Source organism: Emiliania huxleyi, assembly GCF_000372725.1.
Source record: "Emiliania huxleyi CCMP1516 unplaced genomic scaffold EMIHUscaffold_58, whole genome shotgun sequence".
NCBI lineage: Eukaryota > Haptophyta > Isochrysidales > Noelaerhabdaceae > Emiliania > Emiliania huxleyi.
In genome coordinates, this window is record NW_005197648.1 from 152449 (window position 1) to 169328 (window position 16880).

At 66.3% G+C, this 16880-nt stretch overlaps 7 protein-coding genes across 7 annotated transcripts; 4 read left to right on the plus strand and 3 right to left on the minus strand.

Annotated features, from left to right (window-relative positions):
* Window positions 1-238: 238 nt before the first annotated feature.
* EMIHUDRAFT_437340 (hypothetical protein) lies at window positions 239-3348 on the plus strand. Its single transcript, XM_005764736.1, has 9 exons — window positions 239-482; window positions 633-980; window positions 1151-1289; window positions 1358-1429; window positions 1619-1908; window positions 1977-2186; window positions 2364-2441; window positions 2592-2918; window positions 3086-3348. The coding sequence occupies exons 1-9, from the start codon at window positions 375-377 to the stop codon at window positions 3182-3184; spliced, it is 1671 nt and encodes a 556-aa protein (XP_005764793.1). The 5' UTR covers window positions 239-374; the 3' UTR covers window positions 3185-3348.
* Window positions 3349-3483: 135 nt separating this feature from the next.
* On the minus strand, window positions 3484-4438 carry EMIHUDRAFT_213580 (hypothetical protein; the record flags this gene model as incomplete). The annotated part of the gene is made up of 4 exons (XM_005764737.1): window positions 3484-3657; window positions 3781-3946; window positions 4055-4140; window positions 4217-4438. 4 exons carry the CDS (start codon window positions 4436-4438, stop codon window positions 3484-3486), a joined length of 648 nt encoding a protein of 215 aa, XP_005764794.1.
* A 1882-nt stretch (window positions 4439-6320) lies between these two features.
* EMIHUDRAFT_213581 (regulator of microtubule dynamics) lies at window positions 6321-7596 on the plus strand (the record flags this gene model as incomplete). The annotated part of the gene is made up of 5 exons (XM_005764738.1): window positions 6321-6497; window positions 6693-6830; window positions 6905-7027; window positions 7196-7351; window positions 7501-7596. The coding sequence occupies 5 exons, from the start codon at window positions 6321-6323 to the stop codon at window positions 7594-7596; spliced, it is 690 nt and encodes a 229-aa protein (XP_005764795.1).
* An 833-nt stretch (window positions 7597-8429) lies between these two features.
* Window positions 8430-10831, minus strand: EMIHUDRAFT_437342 (hypothetical protein). The gene is made up of 3 exons (XM_005764739.1): window positions 10693-10831; window positions 9468-10481; window positions 8430-9391 (listed from the first exon to the last, which is right to left on the minus strand). The coding sequence occupies exons 1-3, from the start codon at window positions 10789-10791 to the stop codon at window positions 8438-8440; spliced, it is 2067 nt and encodes a 688-aa protein (XP_005764796.1). The 5' UTR covers window positions 10792-10831; the 3' UTR covers window positions 8430-8437.
* A 1785-nt stretch (window positions 10832-12616) lies between these two features.
* EMIHUDRAFT_213584 (hypothetical protein) lies at window positions 12617-14514 on the plus strand (the record flags this gene model as incomplete). The annotated part of the gene is made up of 7 exons (XM_005764740.1): window positions 12617-12740; window positions 12814-12965; window positions 13121-13276; window positions 13658-13813; window positions 13995-14069; window positions 14128-14201; window positions 14430-14514. The coding sequence occupies 7 exons, from the start codon at window positions 12617-12619 to the stop codon at window positions 14512-14514; spliced, it is 822 nt and encodes a 273-aa protein (XP_005764797.1).
* Window positions 14515-14789: 275 nt separating this feature from the next.
* Window positions 14790-15364, minus strand: EMIHUDRAFT_213585 (hypothetical protein; the record flags this gene model as incomplete). The annotated part of the gene is made up of 3 exons (XM_005764741.1): window positions 14790-14901; window positions 14972-15168; window positions 15257-15364. The coding sequence occupies 3 exons, from the start codon at window positions 15362-15364 to the stop codon at window positions 14790-14792; spliced, it is 417 nt and encodes a 138-aa protein (XP_005764798.1).
* A 482-nt stretch (window positions 15365-15846) lies between these two features.
* EMIHUDRAFT_213586 (hypothetical protein) lies at window positions 15847-16332 on the plus strand (the record flags this gene model as incomplete). The annotated part of the gene is made up of 1 exon (XM_005764742.1): window positions 15847-16332. The coding sequence occupies one exon, from the start codon at window positions 15847-15849 to the stop codon at window positions 16330-16332; it is 486 nt and encodes a 161-aa protein (XP_005764799.1).
* Between the last annotated feature and the right edge of the window lie 548 nt (window positions 16333-16880).

The following is a 16880-nucleotide window of genomic DNA, read 5'->3' on the forward strand; positions in this document are numbered from 1 at the left end:
GCGTCTGCCGTTGTGGCGCTGCGCTCGCCGGGCGCAAAGGTGGGCGGCCTATCAGTGCTTATTCAACGATGCCGATTGCATTGCATCCGATCAACACGTGGCAGCTGCACTAACACGCCAGCACTGCTTGCGGTGCAGATGCGATACGGTAGCACGTCTCTCGGCAGATGCATACACACTGGTTGGTGATTGAGGAGGAGGAGGAGGCAGCCGTCGCGCCGCCCGTGGCCGCCACCGCCTCCGCGAGTCAGCAGAGCGAGGCTGCCTCCGAGGCGGACGCCGCCGCTACTGGGGCAGCGGCGGGCGAGGCGGCGGGCGAGGCGGAGGGGGGGGCGGAGGGGCGGGCGGCGGACGTTGTCGATCACGACGAGCTCATGGCGCTTCTCGGGCACAGCGCACCTGCAGCGCCGAGCGAGGAGTCATCCGAGGAGGAGGAGGAGGAGGAGGAGGAGGAGGAGGCCGTTGGCATCTCGCCGCTGCAGGCGACTTCCCGAGAACCGTCCCCTCCCGGGCCACTGCCTTCCAAAGCGCTTAGGGGCCCTCCAGCCGCTAGCTGCCTCTACTGCCATCGACGCCCTCGGCTTCGCTGCCCGGCCGCTCCCGCCTCACGCTCCCCCGCCCTCCCCCCGCAGCTCGTCGCCGCGTCAGTGCCCGTGCTCTCGCTCGAGCGGCGGCAGGAGCTCGGAGGCACAAACGCGTCCCCCTCCGACCTCAAGGCGGAGGTCGAGGCGCTTACCCCGCGCGGCTCCGGCCAGACGCCGCGGGGGAACGGCCCGCCCTCGCCGGCGCAGTCCCTAGCTCCCGCACCACCGCCGCCGCCGCCCGCTCCCGCACCGGCCGCACCAGCGCCTGTCGCACCGCCGCCACCGCCCGCTCCCGCCCCGGCGCCGCCGCCTGCTGCCGCCGCCGCCCCCGCGTCTTCGGCTCCGATGACGCCGCGCAGCCAGGCGCAGAACGAGCTGGAGGAGATGAAGCGACAGGTGGAGCCGAGACACGTCCGAGATGCCCTAGCCGCTGCTTCTCAGACACACTCAAGACGATTGTCCCGTTCGGCTCGTCCCCTGCCGCCGCTTCTTCCGTGCCCGCTCCCTCACTCTCTCTCCCTCACGCCGCCTCTGGCCTCACCCTCTCGCGCCCCTCTCCCGGGCAGCTCGAGGCGATGAAGGCGGCGCAGGAGGCGCTCATGCGCGAGAAGGAGGCACTGCGGAACGAGAACATGAACCTCAAGGTCACCGGCGGCGTGGAGGTCGAGGAGGACGAGGACGAGAAGGCGCTGCAGCACTTCCTCGGCAAGCTGCGCGCCGCGCTGCACCTCGGGTGTGCGTCGGGTTGCATCTCGGATGTACCTCGGCTGTAGGCAAGCTGCGCGGCGTGCTGACGATGCGCTCCGAGGGGCGCTTCGACCAGAAGCTGTTCGACGAGTACAATGGCGTGTGGCACTCCCACGCCGCGACACCTCCCGCCACTGCCATGCCGCCCTTGCGTCCCACGCCGTGCTGTCAATCTCCGCTGATCTCGGAGAATCTCGGCTCTCGCGTTGCCGCCTCACACGCCCGCCACGGCACGACGCGACACGTCCGCGACACGTCCGTGACATGTCTGTGACACATGTCCGCAGGCGCCCTCGTCCAGCTGGCGGACGAGCAGCTGCAGGAGCTGTACGGCAGCTTCATGCAGATCTACGTCGAGGAGGCTTCGGACGAGGTTTTCGCGCGGCTCGGCATCAGCAACGATCCGGACGACGCGACGCTCGGCTTTGCCGAGATGATGACTATTAAGCTGGGCGAGCTCATCGACCAGCCGCGCCGGCTGCGCATCCAGGCGTTCGAGGCGCAGCAGAGGCGCAAGCTGCAGCAGGAGGCGGATCGCGAGCGGAAGCAGGCGACGATGCGCCAGGCGATGGCGAAGGCGTCCGCCCGCGCCGCCCCGGAGCTTTCCTGGAGCCTTCCGTGAGCCTTCCGTGAGCCTTCCGATAGGCGTCCGCCCTCGCCTCGGCCAATGCGAAGGTGCACGGGGCGCTCGGCTGGCTCTGGCAGACGCTGGCGGGCGGCGAGGGCGAGGTGTCCGAGGTGCGCCGCTTCAAGCGCAAGCCGGAGCTGGGGCTGCTCGTCTCAGACGCGGAGGAGCTGCGCAAGCTGTCTCCGTACGCGTGGCGAAACATGGGCTGCTCCGGCCTCCGTCCGCAGGAGAGCCCCCCCCCCCCCCCCCTCACACACACACACACACACACACACCGCCTCGCGGACCGCCACCCCTCTCCACCCGGGCCGGAGGGTGCCGTCCCGGCCGGAGCCGGTCGCGTGAGCTCTAACCCTGTCCCGCCCCACCTCACGCCTTGCCCTCCACGCCCCGCCCGCCCGCAGGAGATGCGCTGCCTTGTGCACGTGCTCGGTCGGCCGGGCATGCCGGCGCACGCGGAGGACTTTCTCAAGATGCTGCAGGTCGCGAGATTTAGCCGAGAGCGAGTCGAGATGGAGGCGAGAGAGGGGCGATGACGCTCGGACGAGGCTGCCAGAGGAGGTTGCAGGCTCTGCTGCAGGTCCAATCGTTAACGCTTCAGTCATCATTAATCGGGTTGGCCCCCGCTGCAGGTCAAGCTCGGGCAGACGGTCCCGTCGGAGCAGGAGGTGCGCGCGCTGTGCGAGCCGCCGGCCTCGATGCTCCCGTGGCGCAAGGAGCAGCCGGCCGAGCCGCCCTCCGCACTTCCGCCGCCGCCACCGCCCTCTGGGGGGCCGCCGCCGCCGCCGCGAGCGCCGCCGCCGCCGCCGCGGCCGCCACCGCCGCCACCGTCTAGTTCGAGGTCTGGCGCCGGCGCGGGCGAGGGCTCGGACCCGCAGTCGGCGCTGTTTGCGGCGATCGCGGCGCGCAAGGAGAAGCAGGAGGCGCGGATGCGGGCGATCGAGGCGGGCGATCTCAAGGCGGCTGCTCTAGATGCGGGATGCGTAGCCCTGTGCTGGCCCGCTGCCGGAGACTGTACTCGACTATGCGCCATCGTATCCACGCTGCACCCACTGTATTCAGCGGTTAGCTGTACGCACGCCACGCGCAAAGTGTAGTGCGCATCACACTGTGTGCCCGCCGGCAGGTGGAGGACCCGCGGGAGGCGCGGCTGAGGATGCTCAAGGAGCAGCGCGCCGAGGAAGCGGCGGCGAAGAAGGCGGGCAGGGCCGCGGCGGGCGCATGAGGAGTCAGGGGGGCGCGGAAGCCGGGGCGCGAAGGCGCACACGTTAGCAGGGTTGGCAGGCACCGGAACACGAGAGTCGTGTGTGCAGGCGTGCGAGGGTTGGGGCAAAAACATCTCCCAACGTGCTGTGAAGTATAATGCTATCCGTTAAAGGCGACGGAGTCACGGAGAAACACAAGACTTTCCGGGCTTCCACTGATCCACTCGCACGTACGCGGTACGGCTTCTACCGGCGATCCACGCACCGGCGTAAATACGGCCGTCCAGACTACCCGTCCTCTTCGACAAACGCGCACACCCTATATCCCCGAGGGCTGCTGCGCATGCCGCCACAGCGAGGGGACCGGGGTGATGTGCAAGTTTAGGTCTGGGATCGCTTCGCCGTCCTCCTGCTCGTCGGCGTGGAGCGGCAGCGGAGCACCGACGAGGCCGCCGCAGCACTGACGGCCGCGCTTCTCCGCCAGCATCAGCTCCTGAGGCGAATCAAGGGCACGATAACCGTGTCCACGCGCTAATGTTGGGACACCTCCGCGTCTCTCTACGTCTCGGGAGCCCCGCACACCACCCACCAAGTGCAAAGGGCAAGCCGGGCTCACCTTGAAGCCCTCAAAGCCAAAGGAGCCCAGGACATCGAGATTGAGCTGCTCGCCGAGTGCCGATGGGCCCCGCTCCAGCAGCTCGGCACAGAAGGCTGAGAAGTCGAGGCCGACGACCCGCGCGGCGAGGGCCTTCTCGATGTGCGCCTCGAGAACCGCCACGTACCTGGTGACGGACGGTGCGAGTGATCGCAAACCCTCCCCCAAACGGTGGTGCGGGCCGATATCTCTCGTGTGAGAGGCGGTGTCTGTGCTTCATCGCCACAATGCGCACCTCTCAAAGATGGCGGTGTACTCCAGCTTGTTCTCTCCCTCCTCAAATTCATCACAGTGTGCTGAGAGGAAGCCGCCAACCTCCTCCTCAAAATGAGGCTCCATCATCACCTGGCAACCAGAGAGACATGCTGGCACTGGTCTGTTAGCTCTGGAACTGGACGTGTTGGCGTGGTTGGCGAATGGGCGCCTGCTCCAGCTGCAGCAGGACGGCCTCAAAGGAGGAGGAGCCGCCCGGACCGGCGTGCTCCGTCAAGACTTCCTCCTCCTCCTCAGAGCCCTCGCCGACGAATCCACCGTCCACCAAGTCATTCTCTAGCCCGTCAAAGGCCACGCCCGCGACGAGCGGGTCGGACGGAGGCGTGGAGCGGGGCAGCACCGCCATGTGTCTGGCACACGCGGCAAGACCGCCGACGGAAAGGTGGATTGTAACCGACACGGGACCGGAACGGACGAGGGATTTTGAATTCTTTTTATTCTGCGAGCGGAGCTAGTGGGAGGCGAGGCCAGTTCTTTCGAGCTCCAGCACTGTAAGAATGAACAAAAACAACGCAAGGGAGGGAGGAGCACTCTCCATCGTCCATCCATCCACGAACGAGCTCGAACGAGGCGCAAGAAAAGAAAGAAAACACACAATACAAGGAAGGGATGGGAGGACGGCACGCCGCCACCACACAGGGGTGGTGAGAGAGAGAATTCTTGATACGAAACCACGACGACACACACCAGTCGACTCGCATCGGTTGCCTCCATGAACGGCGGAGCTATTCTCGCGCCCACACCACACCTGGCTCCAACGTGGACACGCCCATAGCTGGGGACACTACTAGGTCACGCATGGCATCACAGAAGTTTTATCTCTGGGCCCCGAAAGGCATCTCTAGCAGTGTCGTTACACATGCCCCCTCCCCTCCTGGGCGCATGCGCCTCACGTCTCGCCAGAGCATAAGCCCTTGGCGTGTGGCGAGACGAGTTTTTCGCCATGCAGCGAGCAGCAAGCCGCCCGCCGCAAACAGCCGGAGGCCTCGCCGCGGCACTGGCTGCGCCGCGGTCCCGCACCCGTCGACGCAGCTCCCCCCGCGGAAGACCGCGCGTAGCAACGTCTTGACGATCGAGATGAGCGTGCCTGAAGCTCGCCCACCTACTGCCCCTGAGAGTTGGTTATTGAGTGGGATCAGCTCCCCCCCTTGGGATCGAAGCCGCCACAACCTCACACCCAACATCCCAGGCGGGATCAGAAGGGGACTCCACACCGGACACCGCCCGGGCACAGCCCCCCTACCCGTCGGATCGCACAGAGGGCCCCCTCGGAGCAGCCCACACACAATCACGCATCGGCAGATTGAGTGCCTGAGTCAGGCAGACAGCACAGACAAGAGGAGAGAGAGGAGAGAGAGAGAGAGAGAGAGGAGAGAGGAGAGGGTGAGGGTGTGAACACACGTGAGGAGTGGGGGAGGGTGTCTGTGGTGGGCTGTAGTCATACTACGTGGTTAGAACCACGCGCCCCTCAGGAGCTTAAGGTAGAGCTGAGCGTCCAAGACGCCTCGGTGCCACCCACCGGCGTGAAGACCATCCGGATCAGCCCAGTACGCCCTCCGGGCGAACGGTCCCCGCGATGGCCCACGGTCCTCCGTCGCCTGGTTGAACCCCCTGCCTCCCGGTTGACCCCCCGGTCCCCGTACTCGACCATGAAATAAACTCAAAGTCCACCACAGCCACCACCCTCCACCTCCACCGTCGAGCCGCGATCGCTGCCGCCCGCGACGCCGCCCGCCGCGTCAGATAGCCGCGACGCGCGCATCGAGTCGCGTCGGAGAGCCGCGCCGCACCAGCAGCAGCATCTGCACCACCAGCAGCAGCAGCAGCACCACCACCACCACCCGAGAGAGAAGCGCACCTGCCCGACGCCGCCCGCCGCGTCAGACGCTCGCGACGCGCGCGTCGAGCCCAGTCGCACAGCCGCGCCGCGCCAGCAGCAGCATCGGCACCAGCAGCAGCAGCACCACCACCACCACCAGCAACAGAGACAGGCAGTGCAGGCGCAGAGGCGCTCGCAGAGCGGCGCTGAGCGCCGCGCACGCCACGCTGCGGACCGTCGGACGAGCGCACCGTACGTCGGCGGCGAGCCGCGTCGCCAGCCGTCTCGCGAGAGAGCGGCGCCGCCGCGTGCTCTCTCTCACAGGAGGGAGTTTCGACTCGGGAATTCTTTTGACTTTCGGCAGTCTCCACGACTCTCCACGACCCGACTCTCCGCGGCCTGAGCTCGCATGCGGCTGCCAGCAGCGACGACGTCGACGAGCCTCTCCTACCAGTATTACCCACTCACAACGGGCCGTCACTGTCCTATCCTACTCAAGAACGGGAGGAAGCGAGCAGCCATCCGCAAGTTCTTCCGTGGCAGTGGGCCCGTCACCTCAAACCATGCGGCGCCGACTGCCATCGCTGTGCCTCCTCCTCCGACAGTAGTTGCCGTTCCCATCTCCTCGCCGCCACCACCGCCACCGCCGCCGCCGCCGCCACCACCACCAACGTTGTCCCCGCCACCGCCGCTACCACCTCCGCCGCCTCTGTCGCCGCCGCCGCCGCCTCTGTCGCCGCCGCCGCCGCCACCTACTGCGCCAGCACCCGGCTCAGTGGAGGCTCTTGACGAGCTCCACACCTCGAAGAGCTACGAGACGCTGTACGAGCACCTGGCCGCGCGCGACGACGCCGCCGAGCTCCATCTGGCGTGGCGCTTTGCCCGTGCTCACCACGACCTAGCCGACTCGTTGCCAGAGGTCTGAGACGTGAGAGGGCAGTGGCTATATGCACACCACCCCGACGCCAGCCGCGACCCCGCCGCCGGCCGCAGGCGGACAAGGGCCGCAAGGAGGCGCTGCTCCGCGCAGGCCTGGCGGTGGCGGAGGCGGCCCTCGCCCGCGCCGAGGAGGGCGACGCTGAGAGCGCCCTCTGCCACAAGGCGCCGAGACGGGACGTCGCCGAGATTCGCCGAGATGCGAGTGGCGCCGAGATCGTGTCAACAGTTGTGGCGAGATGCCAGCAGCTTCGCCACAACAACTTCGCCGCCGCCCTCGCCGCCGCCCTCCTCCGCCCTCCAACGCCCAGCACCGCCGCCTCTGACTGCTGCCCCTGACCGGCGCAGTGGGTTGGAATCTTGCTCGGCGCTCTCGGCACCTACCTGCCGACTAAGGAGAAGGTGGCCAACTCGTTTCGCATCCGCGACGCGCTGCAGACGGCGGCGGAGATGCGGCCGGCGGACGGGTCCGTCCAGCTCGCGCTCGGCGAGTGGTGCTTCAAGGTGCGCTCGGCCGCTGCGGGCCAGGAGAGAGAGAGAGGGTGGGCCGACGGGTCCTCTACTTCCCTGCAGCCCTTGGCGTGTCGCACGTCGGTGCCCGGATACCCTCTCCCAAAGTGGGCACCCACTTGGACCCCACTCGGACCCCGCAGGTGGCTGGCATCGGTTGGGTCGAGGCGAACGCCGCGAAGCTGCTGTTTGGGCAGGCGCCCGAGTCGACGTACGCAGAGGCGCGCTCGAGACTCTAGATGCGGACCGCGCATCTTGGTATTCTGGCGAGCACTCGAGACCTCATCTCGATGCTCGTGCACGCCCACGAGGCGCCGGAGTGCAGTGCACGAGATTGTGCTACAGCCGAGCCGTGTGTTCTCTTACATCAGGCGCTCGACTACTACGAGCGGGCTTGGGAGCGCAAGCCGAGCAAGAAGGTGGAGAGTGGCCGAGAGGGAAGGGGAGACGATTGGAGAGCGGTCGAGAGCGGTGGGGATGCGGCGCACACGCTCCTCCACCTTCTCACTGTGGAGACCGCCACCCGATCTCAGGCCGCGTACAAGGCGAGCCTCGCTTGCGACAAGCTCTCGCGCGGCGCAGACTCGGCGGCCTGGCGCACGCGTGCGCTCGAGCTGCCCGGCGCCGGCGCGGCCGACGCTGAGATCGACCGACTCGCTGCGGCGGCGAGATAACACGTTTGGCCGGGGGGCGCGGCGGGCGGCACTAGTCGCACGGGCCGCGCCAGTCGACGCCAGCGATCGCCAGCTCCGACCGCGTTTCGCACACCGCTCTTTGGCCTTTGCCCAGCCCCGGACGTTCAGACTTCAGTGTCACGAGTAGGAGTACGTCGGTAGCGACGAGCAGCATGATCATTGGTGTGTGGGGTTCAACGTAGCGAATGAGTCAAATTCTCAAAAATACAAGCGCACTACATCAGAGGGACACAGGCAGCCAACCCTCCCGCGCTGAGGCCTGAGGCTCAGCCGCTCGCACACGCGCCGACGCGGCCGGCCCTTGGCAGTTTCGCACACATGCGCGATCCCGCGGAGAGCGATCTCTAGGCGGGAGCGGCACGCAAGCTGTGCCCCGACCGCGTGCTCAATCCACCTCCTCCATCTTGGAGCCCTCGTCGCCGTCCTCCTCGAGCGGCGGCAGCTCCTCGACGTCGTCCGCCTCGTCGTCGTCCTCGATGGAGAGGCCGAGCTTGATCATGCGGTGGATGCGGCCGGCAAAGGTGGCGGGCTCGTCGAGCGAGAAGCCCGAGGTCAGGAGCGACGTCTCGAAGAGCAGGTGGACCAGGTCCTTGACCGTCTTGTCGCCCTTGTCGGCGGCCGACTTGGCCTTGAGCTCCTTCATGATCGAGTGCTTTGGGTTGATCTCCATCGTCTTCTTCGAGGCCATGTACGAAGACATCGACGAGTCGCGCAGCGCCTGCGCGCGCATGATGCGCTCCATGTTGGCGGTCCAGCCGTACTCGCCCGTCACCAGCACGCAGGGCGACTCGGTGACGCGCTCCGACATGACAACCTTCTCGACCTTGTCGCCGAGGATCTCCTTCATCAGCTTGCAGAGCGGCTCGAAGTCGGCGGTGAGCTCCTCCCACGCCTTCTTCTCCTCCTCGGTCTCCTCAAACTTGAGGCCCTCCTTGGTCACCGAGACGAGCTTCTTGCCGTCGTACTCCTTGAGCTGCTGCACGCAGTACTCGTCGATCGGGTCCGTCATGTAGAGCACCTCGTAGTTGCGCTTCTTGCAGCGCTCGATGAAGGGAGACGTCTCGACCGCCTTCTTGGTCTCGCCGGTGATGTAGTAGACGTCCTTCTGCGACTCGGGCATGCGGGAGACGTAGTCCTTGAGCGACGTCATCTCGTCGCCCGACTTGGTCGAGTGGTACATGAGCAGCTCGGCGAGCTTGGCGCGGTTGCCAGAGTCCTCGTGGATGCCGAGCTTGACGTTCTTGGAGAACTGCTCGTAAAACTTCTTGAAGTCCTCGGTGTTCTCTTGGATCTCGCCGAAGAGCTCGATCGCCTTCTTGACGATGTTCTTCTTGATGACCTGCGAGGCGAGGGGGGCGAGGCGAGCGTCAGAGAGAGAGGGCGGGCGCGTCTCGGAGGCGCGTGGGGCGCGGCGCCTTGAGGATCTTGTTCTGCTGCAGCGTCTCGCGCGAGATGTTGAGCGGCAGGTCCTCCGAGTCGACCACGCCCTTGACAAAGGTGAGCCACTCGGGGATCAGGTCCTCGCAGTTGTCCATGATGAAGACGCGGCGCACGTACAGCTTGATGTGGCCCGAGTTCTTCTTCTTGGGCTCAAACAGGTCGAACGGCGCGCGCTTGGGCACGAAGAGGATCGAGGTGAACTCGAGCTGGCCCTCGACGGAGAAGTGCTTGACGGCGAGGTGCTCCTCCCAGTCGTTGGAGAGCGCCTTGTAGAAGGCGCCGTACTCCTCCTTGGTCACCTCCTCGGGCTTGCGCGTCCAGATGGGCTTCTGCTTGTTCATCAGGTCCCACTCGTGCGTCACCTCCTTGACCTTCTTCTTCTTCTTCTCCTTCTTCTCCGCCTCCTCGTCGACCTCCTCGATCTTGGGCTCGTCGCCGTCCTCCTCCTTCTTCTCGTCCTCCTCCTCGTCCTCGTCGTCGTCCACCTCCTTGTCCACCGTCTTCTCGGTCCACAGCGAGATCGGGTAGTTGATGAACTCGGAGTGCTTCTTGACGAGGTCCTTGAGGCGGCGCTCCTCGAGGTACTCGAGCTGGTCCTCCTTGAGGTAGCACATGATCTTCGTGCCGCGGCCGAGCGCCTCGCCGTCCGCGTCCTTGCGCACCGTGAACGAGCCGCCCGCCGCAGACTCCCACACGTGCTGCTCGTCGTCGTTGTGCTTGGACGTCACGACGACGCGGTCGGCGACGAGGTAGGAGGAGTAGAAGCCGACGCCGAATTGGCCAATCATGTTGATGTCGGCGCCCGCCGACATCGCCTCCATGAAGGCCTTGGTGCCCGACTGCGCGATGGTGCCCAGGTTGGTGATCATCTCGGCCTTGGTCATGCCGACGCCAGAGTCGATGATGGTGAGCGAGTTGTTGGACTTGTCGGGCACGAGGCGGATGTAGAGCTCCGGGTTGCCATCGAGGACCGACTTGTCGGTGAGCGACTGCGGGGCGGGCGGGGCGTGCTGTGAGCGGGGGAGGCAGAAGGGGCTGCGCCACGGCGCGTGGCACGCATTGCTCGAGACGCATTGGTGCTTTAGAGGGGAAGGGCGAGGCGGCAGTGCCGGTGGCGGCGTAGAGAAGGCGAGGGAAGGGTGACAGGGCTGCCGCCCGCGGGATGGGTTGGGGCGGGGTGGGCGGCTGCGGCGTGCGCGCCTGGTGGCGGATCTTGTCGAGCGCGTCGGACGAGTTGGAGATGAGCTCGCGGAGGAAGATCTCCTTGTTTGAGTAGAAGGTGTTGATGATGAGACTCATCAGCTGGTTGATCTCAGCCTGAAAGGCGAACGTCTCGACCTCCTCGCCGGCAGACATTTTTGGTGGCGCGTTGAGAGTCGCAGACGACGTAGCAAGTGGAAGCGTCTGGAACAAGGCCACAGGAACGGGCACGGAGTCTCAACGCTCGAAGGTGTTTTTCTTTGAGCTTAGCCTTCGATGTTAGGAAACAAAGCAAGGCGGACATGGCATATTTTCAGGTAGCTCCCGGTGAAAGAGTCAGGCCCTGAATTCTTTTCCCCTCTGCCTTTTTTGGTGCCACAAAGAAAGAAAACAGACAACCCAAGGGAGGGATGGGAGGACGGCACGCCGCCACCACACAGGGATTTTAAGGAGAGGGGTGTGATGCGCTAGCTGTCGCCCACCCTTGGGCGTCCGCCTATTCCTATCTCTCTTCAGTCTCTCGCCGATTCTCGCTGCAACCTTCACTTGAGCACTTGAGCACTGGATAGGGTCGATTCCGCAACCTTCATGCCACCTCGCGTTCTTCCCGCACTCTCGCTCGTCGTTCTCTCTCTTCTCTCACTTGTCGCTTCTTCCTCTGTCCTGAGGGAGGGTGTAGAGGATGTAGAGTGTAGAGCGCTGTAGAGCTGTAGAGCTGGAGAGCGCTGTAGAGCTGTAGAGCTCTACATCCGGCGCGTGACGTCGAGGCCTGAGGGAGGGTGTATGTAGAGGATGTAGAGTGTAGAGCGCTGTAGAGCTGTAGAGATGTAGAGCGCTCTGGAGCGCTGTAGAGCAATGTAGAGCTGTAGAGCTCTACATCCACCGCGTGACGAACTGCGTGCGTTGTAGAGCGATGTAGAGCGCGATTTTGCTGTAGAGTTTGTTGTAGAGGCTCTACAGCCAAACCGCCGGTAAGGCAGTGACTCAAAGAGGTCGAGCCGCGCTAATGGGGTGTCTCCGAGCTTACTGGAGCTCTGATGGACGGCCCTGACTATCCCTGACACACAGAGAGTCACTCTGACGGCACATAACACCCAATAACTGCGTCATGACCAGCCCGTCGCCGGTGCCGCATTCGTCGCTGTGCTTCTTTAGCAGGCGGTGGACTGTCGGCTGCGAGGACGGTCGCATTTGCGCGAGGCGAGGCGAGCATTCAGACGCGTTGCATGCGCCATGCCTCGCGCCAGCGCGTGCGGGAGCTCCTGGCTGAGCGTTGAGTCCAGGCGAGTTGTGCTGGCCACTATCGCTACGCCAGGTGAAAAGTCTAAAGGATGAATATCAACGAAGGTGCGACTGACTAAAAAAGAAAGAAAGAAAACAGACAACCCAAGGGAGGGATGGGAGGACGGCACGCCGCCACCACACAGGGATTTTAAGGAGAGGGGTGTGGTGCGCTATCCGTCGCCCACCCTTGGGCGTCCGCCTCTTCCTATCTCTCTTCGCAGTCTCTCTCCGATTCTCGCTGCGACCTTCGTGCCATCTTCCTCTGTCGCGTCGCTCTCCGCGGGGACAGGCCCTCCAACCAAATTCGGGTCGGAGCGTAGCGGACTAGCGGAGTGGGCCCCGAGTTTGAAAAGGGCGACGGACGCTTGCGTCCTAGCCTCCAACAACGCCTCCCCGGCGCAGAGGGGCCCCCGGAGGGATGCACAACCGACCCACGCCACGCCGCTTGCTTGCGGCGGTCCTCTTCCACGCTCCGCTTACGAACGTTCATGGAGGGCACAGGGAAGTCAGGGTCGAGGGGAGGGCTTCAACGCAGCCGACGTCTGTTGTGATTCCTTTGCCGTGAGCAGAAAACGATTTTCGCCGCCCGAGAACCATTGCCTGCCTGTTATTTTTACAGCCATCTTCGCTCGAGCCCGGCATGTCGCTGCGCTATTCGGTTCGCCGCGGCAACCCTGGAGACGAGGCACGGGTGGGCGACGCCGACGCGGACGAAGGCGCATCTAGCTCAGGCTGGAAGGCTGAGATTGAGTCCATCACCAACGGTGCGGCCGTCCGCAAAACTCACCGCCACCTCCTCTGTCTGCACTGAGCCTCCTCGCACTGCGCCCTCTGCAGGCACCCACCCGGCGCTGGTGGCGGAGTTGGCGAGCCACAAGGCGACGATGCAGCAGCAGATTACGCAGGCGGAGGCGCTGAAGAATGCGCAGACGAAGAATGTGCTCGCGCTATTCGAGTGTGACAAGAAGCAGGTCGATGATGAGTACAAGGTGCACCACGCCTCGCGTCGCCGCCGCCGCCGCCGCCGCCGCCGCCCGCCGCCCGCCGCCCTTCTCGCCCGCGCGCGCGACCGGCCGCGCGTGCCATCACCTGCGCCCCCGCTCCGCATCTGCTGACCCAACCCGCGTGCTCCCGCGCTGCGCAGGCACAGCTCGAGTTCTTTCAGAGCCGGCTAATCGACTCGCTGGAGCAGAAGCAGCGCGCGATGGCGAGGCAGGTCGGCTTCAAGCACGGCCGGCGCCCGGCGGACCCCGCCAAGGGCGACGCCAAGGGGGGGGAGGGCGACGCCAAGCGCGCCAAGGTGGTGTGCACTCCTCGCCGCCGCCCTCCCGGCCGCTGCTTCCCGCTGCCTCTCTCCTCCCTGCACCCTCTGCCCCGCCGCCGCTCACTGCCCTGCGTCCGTCGCCGCTGCCCTCGCTTGCTGTTGCGCTCTCGTTGCCGCTCGCCCCTCCCTTGCTGCCGCGCTCACTCGCCGCCCTCGCCCGCCGTTTCCCTCACTCTCGCCGCGCTTGCCCGCTAGGCGGCGCCCGGGCCGAGCGTGAACTACATGCTCAAGCCCGAAGAGTGCAAGGCCGACATCGAGGAGATCTTGAGGGCGCGCCGCCGCCGCCCGGCCGGCCGCGCCACGCCTCGCGCGCCAACCCGCCGCCCTCGACTCACCCGCGGCCCTTCTGCCTTGCAGAATGTGGACCACTACACAGTGCGCAGCGCCGCGATGGCGAGCGGGGACGCGCACGGCGGCAACGAGGTGTGGTACGACCGGAGCCGGCTGCAGCTGCATTGCCACGGGCACAGCTTTGAGCGAAACGGCGCCGTCCTCGTCTATCAGCACGGGCAGGTGGCGAGACGCTCCCGAGACGCTCTCCGAGACGTTCCTAGACGCTTCAAGACGCTTCCCACCCATCATGCGCCTCTGGATGGCGTCCGCGTCTCTGCGTGCACCCTCTGCTCGCGCCGCCGCGCCCGCTGACACGTCGGCTGACACGTCGGCTGACACGTCCGCCTCCGCGTCCTCGCAGCGGCTGGAGGACGAGTGGACCATTTCGGCGATGAATGCGGTCGAGACGACGCTGCGGGCGCGCGGCGCCTGCGAGGTCCGCGCCGTGCGGCGGCGCCCGCCTCACCGCCCCCTCCCCCCACCTTTGCCCGCAGGCGAGCGATGGCGCCAAGCTCAAGGTGACCCTCTCGCAGCTGCGCAGCGGCCGCTACTCGCTCAAGCCGCCTATGTGAGCGAGCAGCGGTGGCGGCGGCGGTGCGCCGACGCCTCGGGGAGGTTTGCTGGGAGCGCCGGCGCGTGGCCGCTGGTTGGGGGGGGGCGCTCAGGCTCTGCGGGCTGAGAGTTGGCGCTGGCGGCGCTGGCGCCACGCCCGCATTGCCCCCGTTTTTTCTGCGCTGCGCGGGCGGCGCGGGGCCGCTTACCGGCCCGGCTGCTCACTTGCTGTGCATTTGCACAGGGTGCCGTCCGGCTCGCTGGGCTTGGGCTCGCGCGGACCCGCTCTCGAAAAAGGAGGCGGGCGCGGCGCCTCGGCCTTGGCATAAATCATATCATAATTGCTTATTGGGTGTCCGCGGCCCCCCTGTGCGACTGCGAGCAAAGCGAGCTGCCCCTGCCTGTCAGTGACGACGCGTGTTTTTTATGTTCTCGCCAAGTTGTCACACCCGCTTCTCACCAAGTTGTCACACCCGCATGCACCCTCCACACTGTGATAGTGAGAACCGCGGCAGAACCGCCGCGGGAGCAGGATCGACGTGCGGTGTCTTCTGTCTGTACATCTGCGGCCCCGACCGACTGACCGGCCCCTCCCAGCGGCTCATCACGACCAACCACCGTGCATCTCGGACACGGGGACGAGTCTCCTCTCGCGCATGCAGAGGCCAAGCAGGTTGAAGCCCGGGCACGCAAAGCACCCGACGATGAGGCAGAACCTAGCAGCCAGGCGCGGGGCGGGTGAGCTTTGCAGACCACCCGTCGCCATCCAGCGCAGCCGGCACTCACCAGCCCGCCGGCGAGATCTCCTCCACCTCGACCAGACGGACCTGCGGCGCGTAGGAGTACGGCTGCCCGTGCAGCCCCACTGGCTGGCCTGGCACACCGACACCCATCGAGACCACCGGCGGATCCTGCGCACCCACCCCCGGCGAAACCGGAACACCCTCCACCGCTGCGCCCGGCGACATCAGCGGCACGACGACCTATGCGGGCGAGGTATTGCTGTGCCACGGTGCAGTGCGCGACGCTGCCTCTTACGGTTGTAGCCTGGATCGTCTCTCCCGGCCGAACATCCGGAGGGCACTGCACCGCCATAAGCGCTCCGCCAATCTGAACCTGAAACGCCTGGCCAGGCGCCACGCCCGCTGGGACGCAGACCTCGTAGAGCTGCTCTTCCATGATACAAAAGGCGAGCGACCACTAGGCGACCACACGCGCGTTCGGCGGCGGCAAGAAGAATTCTTAGGACGCAAGCCTCTCTCACAGCACACTGGCACGACAAGGGCGCAGACTGGCGCGGACTGGCACACACACAGGCTCACGATGAAGAATAACGGGGTGGCGCAACAGCAACACTCCAAAGGTTGATGACTGCACTCCAAGTGCTCCGCGCAAGTGGGCCGCCGGCGAGCGGGCATGCGGGCTAGTGAGTGAGCCTCCAGCCACCCCGCCCACCAACTTAGTGCGCGTAGTGGGTGGGTGGGCCGCCTTCTAGTTAGTTAGTTAGTGGTTGGCGAGGCCGTGGCCAGTGCCCGGCGGCCCTGCGTCGCCGCCCTAGTGAGTGAAAGGAGAGTGCTCGCTGACCCTCCCCACACTAAGTCGGCGTCGCTGTTGTCCAAGACCGGGTGTGAAGCCACCACCGACTTCGTGCAGAGAGACGTATGCTCCTCGCCGCTAGCCCGCAGCTCTTCACTCCAGTCGTCGCGCCGCCGTGCCCGACGCCCGCGGCTGGCAGCCTTGCCGCAGCATACCCGCTCGAGCCGCACGAGCTCGCTGGCCCATCCGCCGTGCAGCACGCGTGCTCCCTCGAGCGATACCTCGAGCGCCAGCCGCTGCCACCACATACACACGATGCGTTTGGCGAGCTCACTGCGTGGCTCGACGCGGCCGGAGAGCGGCCGCTCATCCTCGACTCGGGCTGCGGCACCGGCTTATCCACCCGAGCGCTGGCGCTGGCGCACCCGCAGTCGCTCGTCCTCGGCGTCGATCGGTCTGGCGATCGGCTCGGCCGGCGACTCGGGCCGCACAAAACAGGCAAGGACGCCGTCCCGCCCAACGCGCTGCTGCTGCGAGCAGAGCTCGCGACGCTGTGGCGCATGCTGCAGATGTCTGGCCGTCGCGTTGGCAGCCGCTTCCAGCAGTTGTGACCGCCCTCCCGCCCTCCGCCCATCCGTCTCATCCTGCGATTTTTGGCTCACAGACCACCACCTGCTGCTCTACCCCAACCCGTACCCGAAGCCGCGCCAGCGCGGCCGGCGGTGGCACTTTCACGCCTCGCTCCCGCTCCTGCTGGCGCTCGGCGGCTCGCTAGAGGTGCGCTGCCCGGCAGCCTCTCTCCACGCACCCCTCCGCCGCAAACTGCACTCCCGCGGGCCTCAAAAAAAAAGGTGCGGTCCAACTGGCTGCCCTACTTGCTCGAGTTTCGCGCCGCCGTGCAGGCGATCACATCCTCCCTCCCGGCTCGCCCCCTCGGCAACTCCCTCCACACACCCCACCCCCACCCCGGCTGGCTAGCAGGCGGTGGCGGCGTCTCCTGCTGCCCCGCCGCACGTGCGACAGGCGCGCCGCGCCGCCGACGCCCCGCCTCTCCGCGCGCCACCCGCCTCCCCGCACCCACCCGCCTCTCCGCGCCTCCCGCAGGCTGCGGCGCGCAAGCTGCCGCTCGGCCTCACGCGCGCGAGTCTGCCGGCGGCGG